General features: G+C 35.7%; 1 protein-coding gene across 1 annotated transcript; it reads left to right on the top strand.

Moving 5' to 3' along the window:
- The first annotated feature begins 10,146 nt into the window (after nt 1-10,146).
- LOC138905067 (uncharacterized) lies at nt 10,147-10,755 on the top strand. Its single transcript, XM_070193571.1, has one exon. It carries the CDS (start codon nt 10,147-10,149, stop codon nt 10,753-10,755), a length of 609 nt encoding a protein of 202 aa, XP_070049672.1.
- Nucleotides 10,756-13,009: the final 2,254 nt, after the last annotated feature.

The following is a 13,009-nucleotide window of genomic DNA, read 5'->3' as shown; positions in this document are numbered from 1 at the left end:
GACGGATTACATTTACCGTTTTAGAAAAGGCATTCTTATGATATTTTCTATTTGATATACTAGCATATTTTCTGATTTGTCCCCAATTAAAAATAGTTGTGGTTAAGTATTATTACTCACTGAACTAGTGACTCACTCCCCGCTATTATTTTTACAGAGACATCAGTAGATGCATGAGAGAATTTCGTTAGTTAGAGTACACGAGTTGACAATTCCTGGTGAGCCCCGTATTTATTCGCGTGGGCAAAGATTGTTATTTATATGTTATAGTCTCTTTCTTAAAACTCTTATAGTCGCTCCATAGTCATTTTTATGAGTGTCATAAATATTCTTTTATTGATATAGGCTTGTGACTCGTATTAGACTTTCCTATCGTATACTTGGAGATGAAGTTAGTATTATTATGTTGGAAATACTTCGCGAATGAGGATTATAACTTGTTTGGTCGATATAGGTTGGTTGTGTTGTTGATTTCTAAGACATGTTTATTTTTGGATAGTCCTAAAACAGGGAAAATTATGTCCGATTTTCTATAAATACCGATGAGGCTTACTTGGGAGCTCTTGCTCCTAAGCGCCAGTCATGATCCTAAATTGGATCGTGACAAAGTTGGTATCAGAGCCCTAGGTTATTCCTATGATTAATGGAGTCCACGTTAGTAGTAGAATCTCAATTATGGTTATGTAGCCGGCCATTCACATAATCGTAATTCTGCGAGGATGTGATAGGATGTGTCTTGTCTTCTTTCTTGTTCCTCTGTACGTGTGTGGCGAGTAGGGTCAAATAACTGAACATCACCTTTTATCTTGTTTCTGTATGGCGCGGACCAGTCATTCAATAATAGAGTTTGGCTAGAGGTTTAAGGACATTAAATTGCTGCCATTGGATAACAACTGTCTTCCAGCAAAGGAAAGCAATAGAAAAGTAAGCAAGGCCAATGAAAAGATTATTGTGCCATAATGAGGGGCTTTCATACTGCTAAAATATGTAATAATATCTACTCTTGAATTAAGTACTAGACCACAACTATGGCTAGGATATTAGTATCATTGAGGTTCTTACCTCCATGTAGAGAATAATTAAGAGCTTCATAGATATAATTGGTAGACAAGACAAAAAAACGGGTAATAGATTAGGGATATAAAAGCTTTAGGCATTCAATACTAAGATCGTCTGGAGCAGAGATGTATTATTAATATAGTTACTAAAAATTGAAACCACAAAGTTTACTTTTTCTGACACTTTAATCATCCTTAAAAGTTTTGGCGAAACACTTAAAGTATTATGAGCTCTAAAATATTCCCGCGAGAGGCCTGTGGAGCTAGCAACTTATCGCCTGGAGTATATGACGAATATATGGAATGGAACCATATTATTAGGGGCGCGGTTAGGAGTGACACAACTGACTTAGAAATAAGTTCAGTAAACTTTTTATGAATCGTTTCCTTCTCGATAGTCGAAAGCGCAAACCTAATAGGTACTTAAGAAATTAATTCAGACGATGGATGTACTGACATGTGATACCAGACTTTATCAACTGGCTAGGTACGTGATGCCTTAGGATTATAGGCTTGTCTAATGGTTGGTTAACCGTTTAAACAAAGAATACTCTCACATACGAAGACTCTGACTTATTATGTGAAAGTTTAACTTGCTAGAAAAAAAACAATTAAGAACTGGATGTGATTGGCATGCAACTAAAAATTCATTTAAGAAGGTGGAGACTAGGAAATCTCGCAATATGAATTTATTTTTCTTATACGACGAAGAGTTACATAAATAACATCTTAAGATATTATGGTATCCTTTAATAGTTGCTACTTTTATGGAAGAATCTTGTACAGTTGAAACTTTGTATTAAGCTTATTAGATTTAAGTCGAGAGAGAGGATACCCTATCTAGCCAAATTGTACTTGACCTTGTTAATTTGATATGCTTATATGTGTGACTGGTTATTATCTTATTACATTACTTTTTATTATCATGAGAAGGTAGTAAGATTAATATATCTAGCAAACCTAATTGTAAAAAAAGAAGAAGAAGAAGAAGAAGAAGAAGAAGAAGAAGAAGAAGAAGAAGAGAGAATCATATCCTAGTGATAGTCGAGGTTATATCATTTAAGAAGGCTCTACAATTATTGAATAAGAGTGGTTAGGGTTTCGTAACTTTCGTAAAGAGATCCAAGAGATGTGAAACTTAGGTTGAAAAATAAAAGTATCATAGTGATAGATTTTTCAGGACTACCTCGAATAAGAGAAATAGACTTTGGTATTGATTTGACACCTGACACGTAAACTATATCATATGGCACCAATGAAATTGAGAGAGCTAATGAACAATTGCGAGATTTATTGGATACATGTTTTATCATATGGAGTGTTGCGCCATGGGGTACACTAATATTATTTGAAAATAAAAAGGGATAAGTCTTTAAGAATATGCACCAACTACAGATAATTAAATAAGATAACAATACACAATACCTTGTCTTGTATAGATAACTTATTCGATCAGTTACAAGGAGCCATCGATCTTTAGTCTGGTTATCATCAGCTTGGGATAAGAAAGGAAGATATTTCGATGTTTGCCTCTAGTACTCGGTACAAACATTATGAGTTACTTATGATGTCCTTTAGATTGACCAATGCTCCAATTGCATTGATGTATATAATGAATATGGTGTTCAAAGTTATTTTTTGAAAAACAATATCATAGTTTTTACTTACTATATTCTAGTATATTCTCGTACCCAGGAAGAGCACGAGAATTACTTGAAAAATATGTTAAAGACGCTGTAGGAAAATAAACTTTTTATCAAGTTCTTCAATTAGCTAGACTCAGTGGTATTCATAGGACACATTGTATCTAAGAATGAAAAGATGGTAGCTTCAGAGAAGATAGAAGCAGTTCATAAATAGTCGAGACCCATTTCTCCTACAGAGATTACTTTTGGCTTGACAGATTACTATAGGCATTTGTGTAGGATTTATCTAGAATAGCACCACCACTCATCAATTTAACATAGAAAATCGCTAAATTTTAGTGGATGGAGGAATGTACAACGAGATTCCAGAAACCCAAAGCATATTTGACAATCACACCAATGTTAGCCTATGCTTCAAGAAAATTGAAGAAGCTCAAGTTGTATTATGCCACTCATGATTTGGAGATAGTCATAGTGGTATTTCCTTTTAAGATTTAGAGACACTATTTATACGAAGAAACCTATAAGAATTATACCTAGAACAAAATCCTGAAGTATATTTAAAACCAATAGAGATATAAATATTTAGCAATGCTGATGGAGGGAACTAGTGGTTTTATAATTATACTGTTTTGTATTGTTCGGGAAAGATAAATATTATAGCTTATGCAAAAAAATAAATATGGGTGATTTGGCACATATAGCTCTTGTAAAGATATTTCTGGACAAAAATATGCATAGACTAGAGGGTATATGTATTAGATTCAATGTGAAAAAAATAAAATTCAAAGACATTATTGGCTATTGGTCAAGCATGATGTAGAGTGTATGAAGGCTAGCCAATACGAGGATGAGCGATTGTTTAACTATCAAGATTAGCTTCTAGTTGGTAAAAGCAAGGATATGACTGTTAATAGTGAGGGTATTCTCCGACTAGATAATTAATTATGTGTAGCAAATATATATGGGTTGAGACAGACTATCCGTGATGAAGCTCACAACTCTAGATACACTGTATATCTTAGGTCTATAAGATGCACCATGACTATAAAAAAAATATTTGGTTGGAAAAGATAGAAGGAAAAAAGAAAATTCGTTAACTTTGTTTCTAACTATTTGACATGTCAGCATGTTAAGGCAAGCACTTGCGACTCACAGGCCCAATACAACAACTCAAGATTCTGAAGTGAAAATACAATAGAATTACAATACATTATATGACTAAATTACTCAAACCATTAGAGTTATGATTATATGTGGAAAAGTTATAAATTGGCTTACAAAGTAGGCACATTTCTTGCTATTCAAAACCTCTTATAGTGAGGTAAAATATGCACGGATATACGTGAACAGAAAATTATCTGACTCAATAGAGCTCTGTGGTTCATCATCTCTAATAGAGGATCACATTCACTTCACGATTTAAAAACCTTTTCAAGAAATGTTGGGTACTGGATTAGATCTTAGTACTAGATTTTATCGCACGCAAACACAAAGTCCGAATGTTCTATACAGATCTTGGAGGATATGTTGAGAGCTTGCATTCTTGAGTTTAAAGGTAGTTGGGATACTTATCTACCTTTAGCTGAATTTTCTTACAACAATAGTTTCCAGTCCAGTATTCAAATGGCACCGTACGAAGCATTATATGGTAGAAGATGTCGTTCTCCTATCGAAGGGTTTGATGCTGGTGAGACTAAATTATTGGGACCCGACTTAGTACAAGAAGCTATTGACAAGGCCCAATTGATCGGCAGAGATTGCTCACAGTTCAAAGCAGACAAAAATCTTATGCGGATAAGAGAAGAAGAGACTTAGTATTTACAATTGGGGGACAATGTTTCTATGAGTCTCTACTATGAAGGGCGCGATGCGATTCAAAAAAAAAAGAGCTAAGTTGAGCCCGAGGTTTATAGGTCCGTGCGAGATACTAGACCGAGTGAGAGCTGTGGCTTATCGTTTAGCACTTCCTCCTGAGTTATCTTTTATTCATCCAGTGTTTCACGTCTCAATGCTAAGAAAATATATATCAGACTCATCTCAGGTGCTTGAAGCACCTACTATACAGCTTGATGAAAAGTTGTCTTATGAGAAGGAGCCGATAGCTATTGTTGATAGGCAAGTAAGAAAGCTACGTTCAAAAGAAATTATGTTCGTAAAAGTTCTGTGGAGAAACCATATAGTTGAAGAAGCGACATGGGAAGTGAAAGGTGCTATGCGAGTCAAGTACCCTCATATATTTAAGTCTACAGATACGTACTAGAATTAAATTCGGGGACCGAATCTCATAAGGTGGGGAGAATGTAATACCCTATATATTAATAAGGGCATATAAGTCTTTAACTAAAGTTTTTTTTTAAAAAGAAAGGATAATAGGAAAATGGGCTAAGCCCACTAGAAAGAGAAAAGGAAAAAGGAAAAAAAAAGGGGAAAAGGGGAAAAAGGGGACGCATCAAGCGGTTGCTAAAGAAAACAGAAGATAAGCATTAAGAAAGAAAGAAAAAAACCATAGAGGAGGAAACAAAGAAGAAGAAGAAGAAGAAGAAGAAGAAGAAGAAGAAGAAGAAGAAGAAAGAGGCTGGAACCAAACCTTGGAAAATTTTAAATACGCACTGGTTCTTACGGGTAATACTCGAATTTTTCGTCTGGGTTCTTTTCTTCTGGTAATTCCTTTTATCTCATTTATATATTTTAAGGGTTTCACAAGGTATAAGAAATTTAATAGCACTAAGAATTATTCTGGGCAAACTAGGCAATTGGAAGTTGGCTCAATGCTGCTGAAGGATAAATTCACTTGGAAAAAGAAGGGTAGTGATGTATTTGTACTTAAACTAGTCTCATTATATATTATCTTTGTTAGGGTAAATTAAATTATGGTACAAGGATTGAGTTTTGATTTTTAACTGCATTGCAATGGACAATATTGAATATGGGTTTTCGCGGAGAACTAATCTAGTTCATAAAGGATATATGATTCAGGAAAGAGGAATTTGCAGAGAAATATTTTATTAGAGCCATACGTAGTCTAACAACTGATAATTTAGGTGAAACCAAGACGTGGTTATCATAAAAGTAATCTGCTAATACTTAACTTTATGAATTATAGAATTAGTGGGTGGTGACACTAAACTTTAAAATGATTTATAGATTCGTATACGAGCTGAGCAATTTGGATTTGACTGGAAGTTAAGCTTTCTTTAATTGACATCAAGAGGTGAATAGTAACCTTACTACAATTTGGGTTTCTACAACTAGCATGATTTACATATGATTTTAATATGAACATATTACCGTCTGTTTTGAATTTGCATGTGGGACAAGTCCTTTACTTGATATGAATAGTTTACTTGAGATATTTACAGTTATTTAAAAAGGTTCTCACTGTTACTAGATATATTTTACTGTCACTTGAGATATGATTACTGTTACTGAAATTTGGATTACATGATTTAATAAAAATTGAAATGCCTTATACTATTTTGAAAATGCTTCCACGTGAATATTTACTGTTTACAAAGAAAAGTATAAATGGGAGGAGACTTTGAAGGATCCCGTAGCTAACGACGGGTTCGTTAGACCTGGTGCATCTTGTATTTAACGATTACCGAGTAAAATTATAGTCCTCGCTAGTGGAAAGGTAGAACTAGCATACAATTATAGTTTTCCCTCGAGTAGGGATCTACCGTTATATTTGATTCCTTTTACGAAGGGGTCCACACAGTGATACAGATTACATGATCCTTTCTTGGAAACCTACCAAATATAAAGATTTGCTATGAGAAAGTGTTTACTGAGTTTATTACCGATTTGTTAAATTAATTTCTGTTACAGGAAACACATGAAAATACGGATTACATTTACCGTTTTAGAAAGGGCATTCTTATGATATTTTCTGTTTGATATACTAGCATGTTTTCTGACTTGTCCCCAATTAAAAATAGTTGTGGTTAAGTATTATTACTCACTGAACTAGCGACTCACTCCCTGCTATTATTTTTACATAGCCAGCATTAGACGCAGGCGAGGATTTCGTTAGTTAGAGTACACGAGTTGACAATTCCTGGTGAGCCCCGCCTTTATTCGCGTGGGCAAAGATTGTTATTTATATGTTATAGTCTCTTTCTTAAAACTCTTAGAGTCGCTCCATAGTCATTTTTATGAGTGTCATAAATATTCTTTTATTGATATAGACTTGTGACTCGTATTAGATTTTATATCGTATACTTGGAGATGAAGTTAGTATTATTGTGTTGGAAATACTTCGCGAATGAGGATTATAACTTGTTTGGGCGATATAGGTTGGTTGTGTTGTTGATTTCTAAGACATGTTTATTTTTGGATAGTCCTAAAACAGGAGAAATTCTGTTTGATTTTCTGTAAATTACCAATGAGACTTACTTGGGAGCACTTGCTCCTAAGCGCCGGTCATGATCCTAAATTGGGTTGTGACATAGATGCTCGCGGATTCTTTCATCAAGATTCATGCCGGGGCCAGAAAAGTACAAGACCGGAAGGCCGACATATTCAGGATCGCACAGGGAGAATCCGAATTATTACGAGAGTTCGTTACCCGATTCCAGAAAGAAAGAATGTTGCTCCCGGCTGTCCCGGATGAATGGGCACCTGAAGAATTCACCAAAGGATTGAATCCGAGAAGCTCAGGCGCTTCCCGAAAGCTGAAGGAGAGCCTTCTTGAGTTGCAAGCAGCAACTTGGGTAGATGTCCACAACCGGTACGAATCAAAGATAAGGATCGAATATGACCAGGTCGGTTCTACATCATCGGCCAAGGGACGGGAGAAGAGCAGAGAAAAATCAAAGAATGACTACGATGCGGACAAACGGACTTCGAGGGGCTAGTTTTTGCCCTACGAGCGGACCGAAGGCCGCGGCAGAAACTTCCGGGCAGCAAACAAGTTCACCGTTAGGGACCGATCATGGTCGGAACAATAGATCACTTTAGGATAAAGAGACGTCGGGATATCGAGATCCTTCTTGCCCCAAGTTATCGGAATATAACTTCAACGTCAGTATAGTGGAGTTGGTGTCAGCCATGAGAAACATTAAAGAAGTACGATTCCCGAGACCTATGAGATCCGATTCTAGCGAGAGGGATCCCAACTTATGGTGTGAATATCATGGGACTAATGACCACCAAACAGGGGACTGTCGACACCTCCAGGAAGAGGTTGCAACACTATTGAAGAACGGTCACCACAGAGAATTCTTGAGTGACCGAGCTAAGAACAATTATGGTCGTAACAGAGACAACACAGAACCTTCAAAAGTAGGAGAAGAACCCCCACACCAAATGATCAATATGATAATCGGAGGGAATGAGATTAACGGAGTCACCTTTTCGGAAGCGAAGAAGACGAAAGTATCAATAACTCATAGTAAAAGACTCCGGGAAGACGATATCACTTTCACGGAAGAGGACGCAGACGGATTGTTGTTACCACACAACGATGCACTAGTAATTTCTTTAAATGTGTTAGATTTTAAGATTAAGCGTGTTCTAGTGGATCCATGAAGTTCGGCTAATATCATACAATGGAGAGTATTGGAGCAAGCTAAACTCACCAGAAGCATTATTTTAGCAACAAAGCTCCTCGTTGGATTCAACCTTGCAAGCGTGATGACCCGGGGAAAGATTTTGCTGCTCACGAATGCTGAATGAGTAATGAAAACAACCCTCTTTGAAGTACTAGATGGTGACATGGGATACAATATCATCCTGGGAAGGCCATGGTTGCACGAGATGAAAGCTGTACCCTCAACATATCACCAATTGCTGAAGTTTCCAACGTCCGAAGGAATCAAGCAGATAAGAGGTGATCAACCAGCAATAAGAGAGATGAATGCAATTTTGGTTTCCAGTAGCAAAGATAAGGAGCACACGGCATAGCAATTACAGGAACCTGCACCTATTCCCGACCTAGAAGAAGTTAGCCCGGGAGCATAGTCGTCAGAACGTTATCAGGTGCCGAGATATTTCCAAGTTCCAGAAGATACGGACGTAACGAAGTCCACAGCGGAGGAACTGGAGCAAGTTGCATTGTTTGAAGAATTCCTAGAAAGAAAATTCCATTTGGGGACATGACTGCACTCGGAGCTCAGGTTCGGTTTTATTGAATTCCTTAAATTTAATGCCGATTGTTTTGCATGGTCGCACGAGGATATGATAGGTATCCCGACGAAAGTAGCCATGCACAAGCTGAGTTTGGATCCCAACGTGCCTCCGGTAAGACAAAAAAATGCCCTATTGCCGAGGCTAGGAATAAATTCGTCAAAGAAGAGGTAACCCGCTTGCTTAATATCGATTCGATCCGAGAGGTAAGATATCCGGACTGGCTAGCCAATGTAGTAGTAGTTCCGAATAAGAACAATAAATTTCGCATGTGTGTAGACTATAAAGACCTTAATAAGGCGTTCCCGAAAGACTCATTCCCACTTCCAAATATCGATCAAACGATTGATGCCACGGCCGGGCATGAGTTAATGAGTTTCCTCGATGCTTATTTCGGGTACAACCAAATCAAGATGAACCCGGAAGATCAGGAAAAGACTTTGTTTATAACGAATTTTGGTACATATTGTTACAATGTGACGCCCTTCGGGTTGAAAAATGCCGGAGCCACTTATTAACGGCTTATAAATAAGATGTTTGAAAAGCAAATAGGAAAGACCGTGGAAGTTTAAATAGACGATATGCTCGTTAAGTCTTTGAATGCAGGTGACCACCTTAAGCATTTGCAAGAAACATTCGACATCCTGAGGAAGCATAACATGAAAATTAATCCCGAGAAGTGCGCGTTCGAGGTCAGTTCTGGTAAGTTTCTGGGATTTCTGGTCTCACAAAGAGGAATTGAGGTAAACCCCGATAAAATCAAAGCCATAGAGGATATCCCGGATCAATTATCGAACGTAAAAGAAGTCCAAAGACTCACAGGAAGATTAGCATCTTTGAGCAGGTTCATTTCTCGGTCGTTGGAAAAATGTCATCACTTCTTCACACTACTCAAAAAGTAAAATAATTTCAAATGGACACCGGAGTCCCATTAGGCTCTAAGGAACCTGAAGTACTTATCAAGCCCTCCATTGCTCTCAAAACTAAAAGAAGGTGAAACATTTCTAGTCTACCTCGCGGTTTCAGAAGTTGCGGTAAGTGCAGTTTTAGTCCGGGAGGACGAAGGTACGTAATTTCCCATTTATTACATTAGCAAAATTCTAACGGGAGCAGAAACTCGCTACCCACATTTGGAAAAACTAACCTTAGCTCTCGTAGTCTCTGCTCGGAAGCTAAGGCCCTACTTTCAATTCCACCCGATTGCTGTGTTGACTACTTTTTCTTTGCGAAACATCCTCCATAAACCCGAGCTCTTAGGCAGATTGGCTAAATGGGCCATCTAAATGAGTGAGTTCGACATAGAATATAAACCAATGACTACAATTAAGTCACAAGTCTTGGCTGACTTCATGACCGATTTCAGTCCAGTACTACTTCCTCTGGCAACCAAAGAGGCAGTAATGGCGTCGGAATCGACATCGGGGGTTTGGACCTTATTTACAAACGGATCTTCCAACGTAAAATGGCGCGGACTCGGAATAGTCTTAATCATGCCTTCGGGGGAAGCCTTAAGGCAAGCCATCAGAACGATCCTTTTAACTAACAATGAAGCAGAGTACAAAGCTTTGATTGAAGGGCTTGAATTAGCCCTAGGACTTGATTCTGAGGTTATTGAAATCAAATGTGACTCGCAGCTGGTGATAAATCAGGTCTACGGGATCTTTGATACCAAAGAAGAACGTATGCAACAATACGTGGTAAAGGTCCATGCTCTTTTGGCACGATTCTGGGAATGGTCATTTACTCATATCCCGAGGGAGGATAAGAAAGAACCAGATGCATTAGCAAACTTAGGATCATCGACGAAAATAAAGGGATCGGAGTCCGGGACGATAGTGCAACTGATGAACTCAGTCCTAGATATAGATGGTTACTATGAGGTAAATTCGAGTAGTCTGGTCTGGACTGGAGAAATGAAATAATTGACTATCTCGAGCATGAGAAGTTGCCCGAAGATCCCAAAGCATCACGGGCGTTACGCACCAAAGCTGCATGTTATAGCTTCAAGAAAGGCCAATTATATAGAAAATCCTTCCAAGGCCCGCGACGAGTGTCTGGAATGTATAAAATTTAAACACGTACTCTGTAAAATTATAGTATAGAAAGATGTCAAACCCACAAAGATTGGTTTATCTATTCTACAGACGTTTCTTATTTTAATTACTATTTGAGAAAACCAGCAAGAGTTGAGTTGTGAATTAACTAACTAAAAATGCATGAATAGAGCAATAGAAAATATTTTGTTTTTCAAAAATATAATAAAAAGGTGTTGGGATCATAACTTCACTTATATTTCTATTATATAATAGTTAAAATTATCCTTCAATTTCTATTTCTCACAAATGTATAAATGCCTCTCACTATTACATTTATATATTATTACTTAAGTTGAATAATTAATTGTAATCCTCTCGGTTATACAGATTAATCGTCAAAATAGTAATATTAAAGAGCCAGAAATATATGCTTAAACTAAAACTTGCTCTTTTTAGTAAATCCTTTTCGGTTACCCTACTTGTTATAACTGATTACTACAATATTTGCCTCTTTCGATTACAAATAAGTGTAGAACCAATTTTAACATATAAGAGTTAGATGACGCTAAATAAAAGTTAACATCTATCAATATCAAAATTAACTATATTACTCTTCCGCCTTTTTCGATTACAGAATTAGTATGAAGTTAATATGTAGTACGAAATAGATAGATGTTAACAAATTAAATAACACCTAACTATAAAGCAGATAAACTTTAAATGAAAAAAACTTTAGTTCAAACATGTGAAATTGAGGGATAATATCTACTATTATTTAGAAATATTAAGATCCATCATTCTTCCAACATAAGAAAAGTTACTACATAACGGAGTTAGTACTGACAACGAAAATATTCTGTTACAACCCAACCAGTCGTTAGTCTCGATATTGTCAGACAAATTATAGTAGATGCTCATGATTAGTGACACCCCGATATCGGACTTTTCTTTTCCGCACTTTTGTTTTGATTTGAACTCCTTTACGAAGGTTTTTATGTTAAATAACCTTGAAATTATCATTGAAATGAAAATATCGGTTTGTTTTGGAAATAAGTCGGATTGCCTAGTTCCACGATAGGCGCTATCAAGACAGAGTTAGTTTGGGTCGTGACAAAATGCTACTGCAGAGTGATAAATTTGTATGGTACAACAACATACAAGTTAAAAATAAAATTTCGTTCAAATTTGATACATCTACGATAATATATAAAATAAAAATAAATTTTATACAACTAATTATATATTATATAACATATTTATAATTTATCTATAATTTTCATACATTATTTTTACTCAGCTAAATACATCTATAACATCATACAACTTGAATACAATTTTTATATAAAATTTATACAATATGTCTTTTGTATGTATTTTGTATCTGATTTGTATATATTTTGTATGTGGTGTGTTCTTCTTCCTCTCTAAAATTCCAATCAAAACTCTCTCTTTATACAATTTTGATACGTATCAACAACTTTATATAAAACGATAGTATTTATAACTTAAATACAAATTTCTTACAATGATTCATACATTATACAACTTTTTCAACTTTCATACAATATTATATATATATATATATATATATATATATATATATATATATATATACACAATACAACTTAAATACAATTTACATACAATTATAATACAACTTTAATACAATTTCGTAAGTATATTGTATCTCATGTCTTCTTCTTCTTCTTCTTCTTCTTCTTCTTCTTCTTCTTCTTCTTCTTCTTCGATTTCTTCTTCGATTTTTAATCTGAAATTCGGCTAAAATGAAGTCTAATCTTCACCAAACACCCTCAAAATTGAGATATAAACTCCAAAAACTATTCCTAATTGTTTTCAACAACACCCAATCCAAACAAATAATAGTTTTTGAAAACTCAAATTCAAATTCAAAGCTTCGAAGCTTTTTAATGGATGTCAATGGTGGAGAATCAAAAATCTATAAAATTTATTGATTGACAATTTCAATTCGAATATCAATTGTGCAACATGAAAGGGAATTGCTAAGTTAAAACGATTGAAATCCATTGATAAATTCTATTAAAACTCTATACGATAAGAAAGCATAAAAACAAATAGAGAACATCAAAGGAAGAAAAATTAAGGAAAAATTAGAGAAGGA

The sequence above is a fragment of the Nicotiana tomentosiformis genome, chromosome 1 (assembly GCF_000390325.3).
Source record: "Nicotiana tomentosiformis chromosome 1, ASM39032v3, whole genome shotgun sequence".
NCBI lineage: Eukaryota > Viridiplantae > Streptophyta > Magnoliopsida > Solanales > Solanaceae > Nicotiana > Nicotiana tomentosiformis.
Note: the sequence above shows the minus strand (reverse complement) of the source record. Positions and strands in the feature narration are given on the sequence as shown.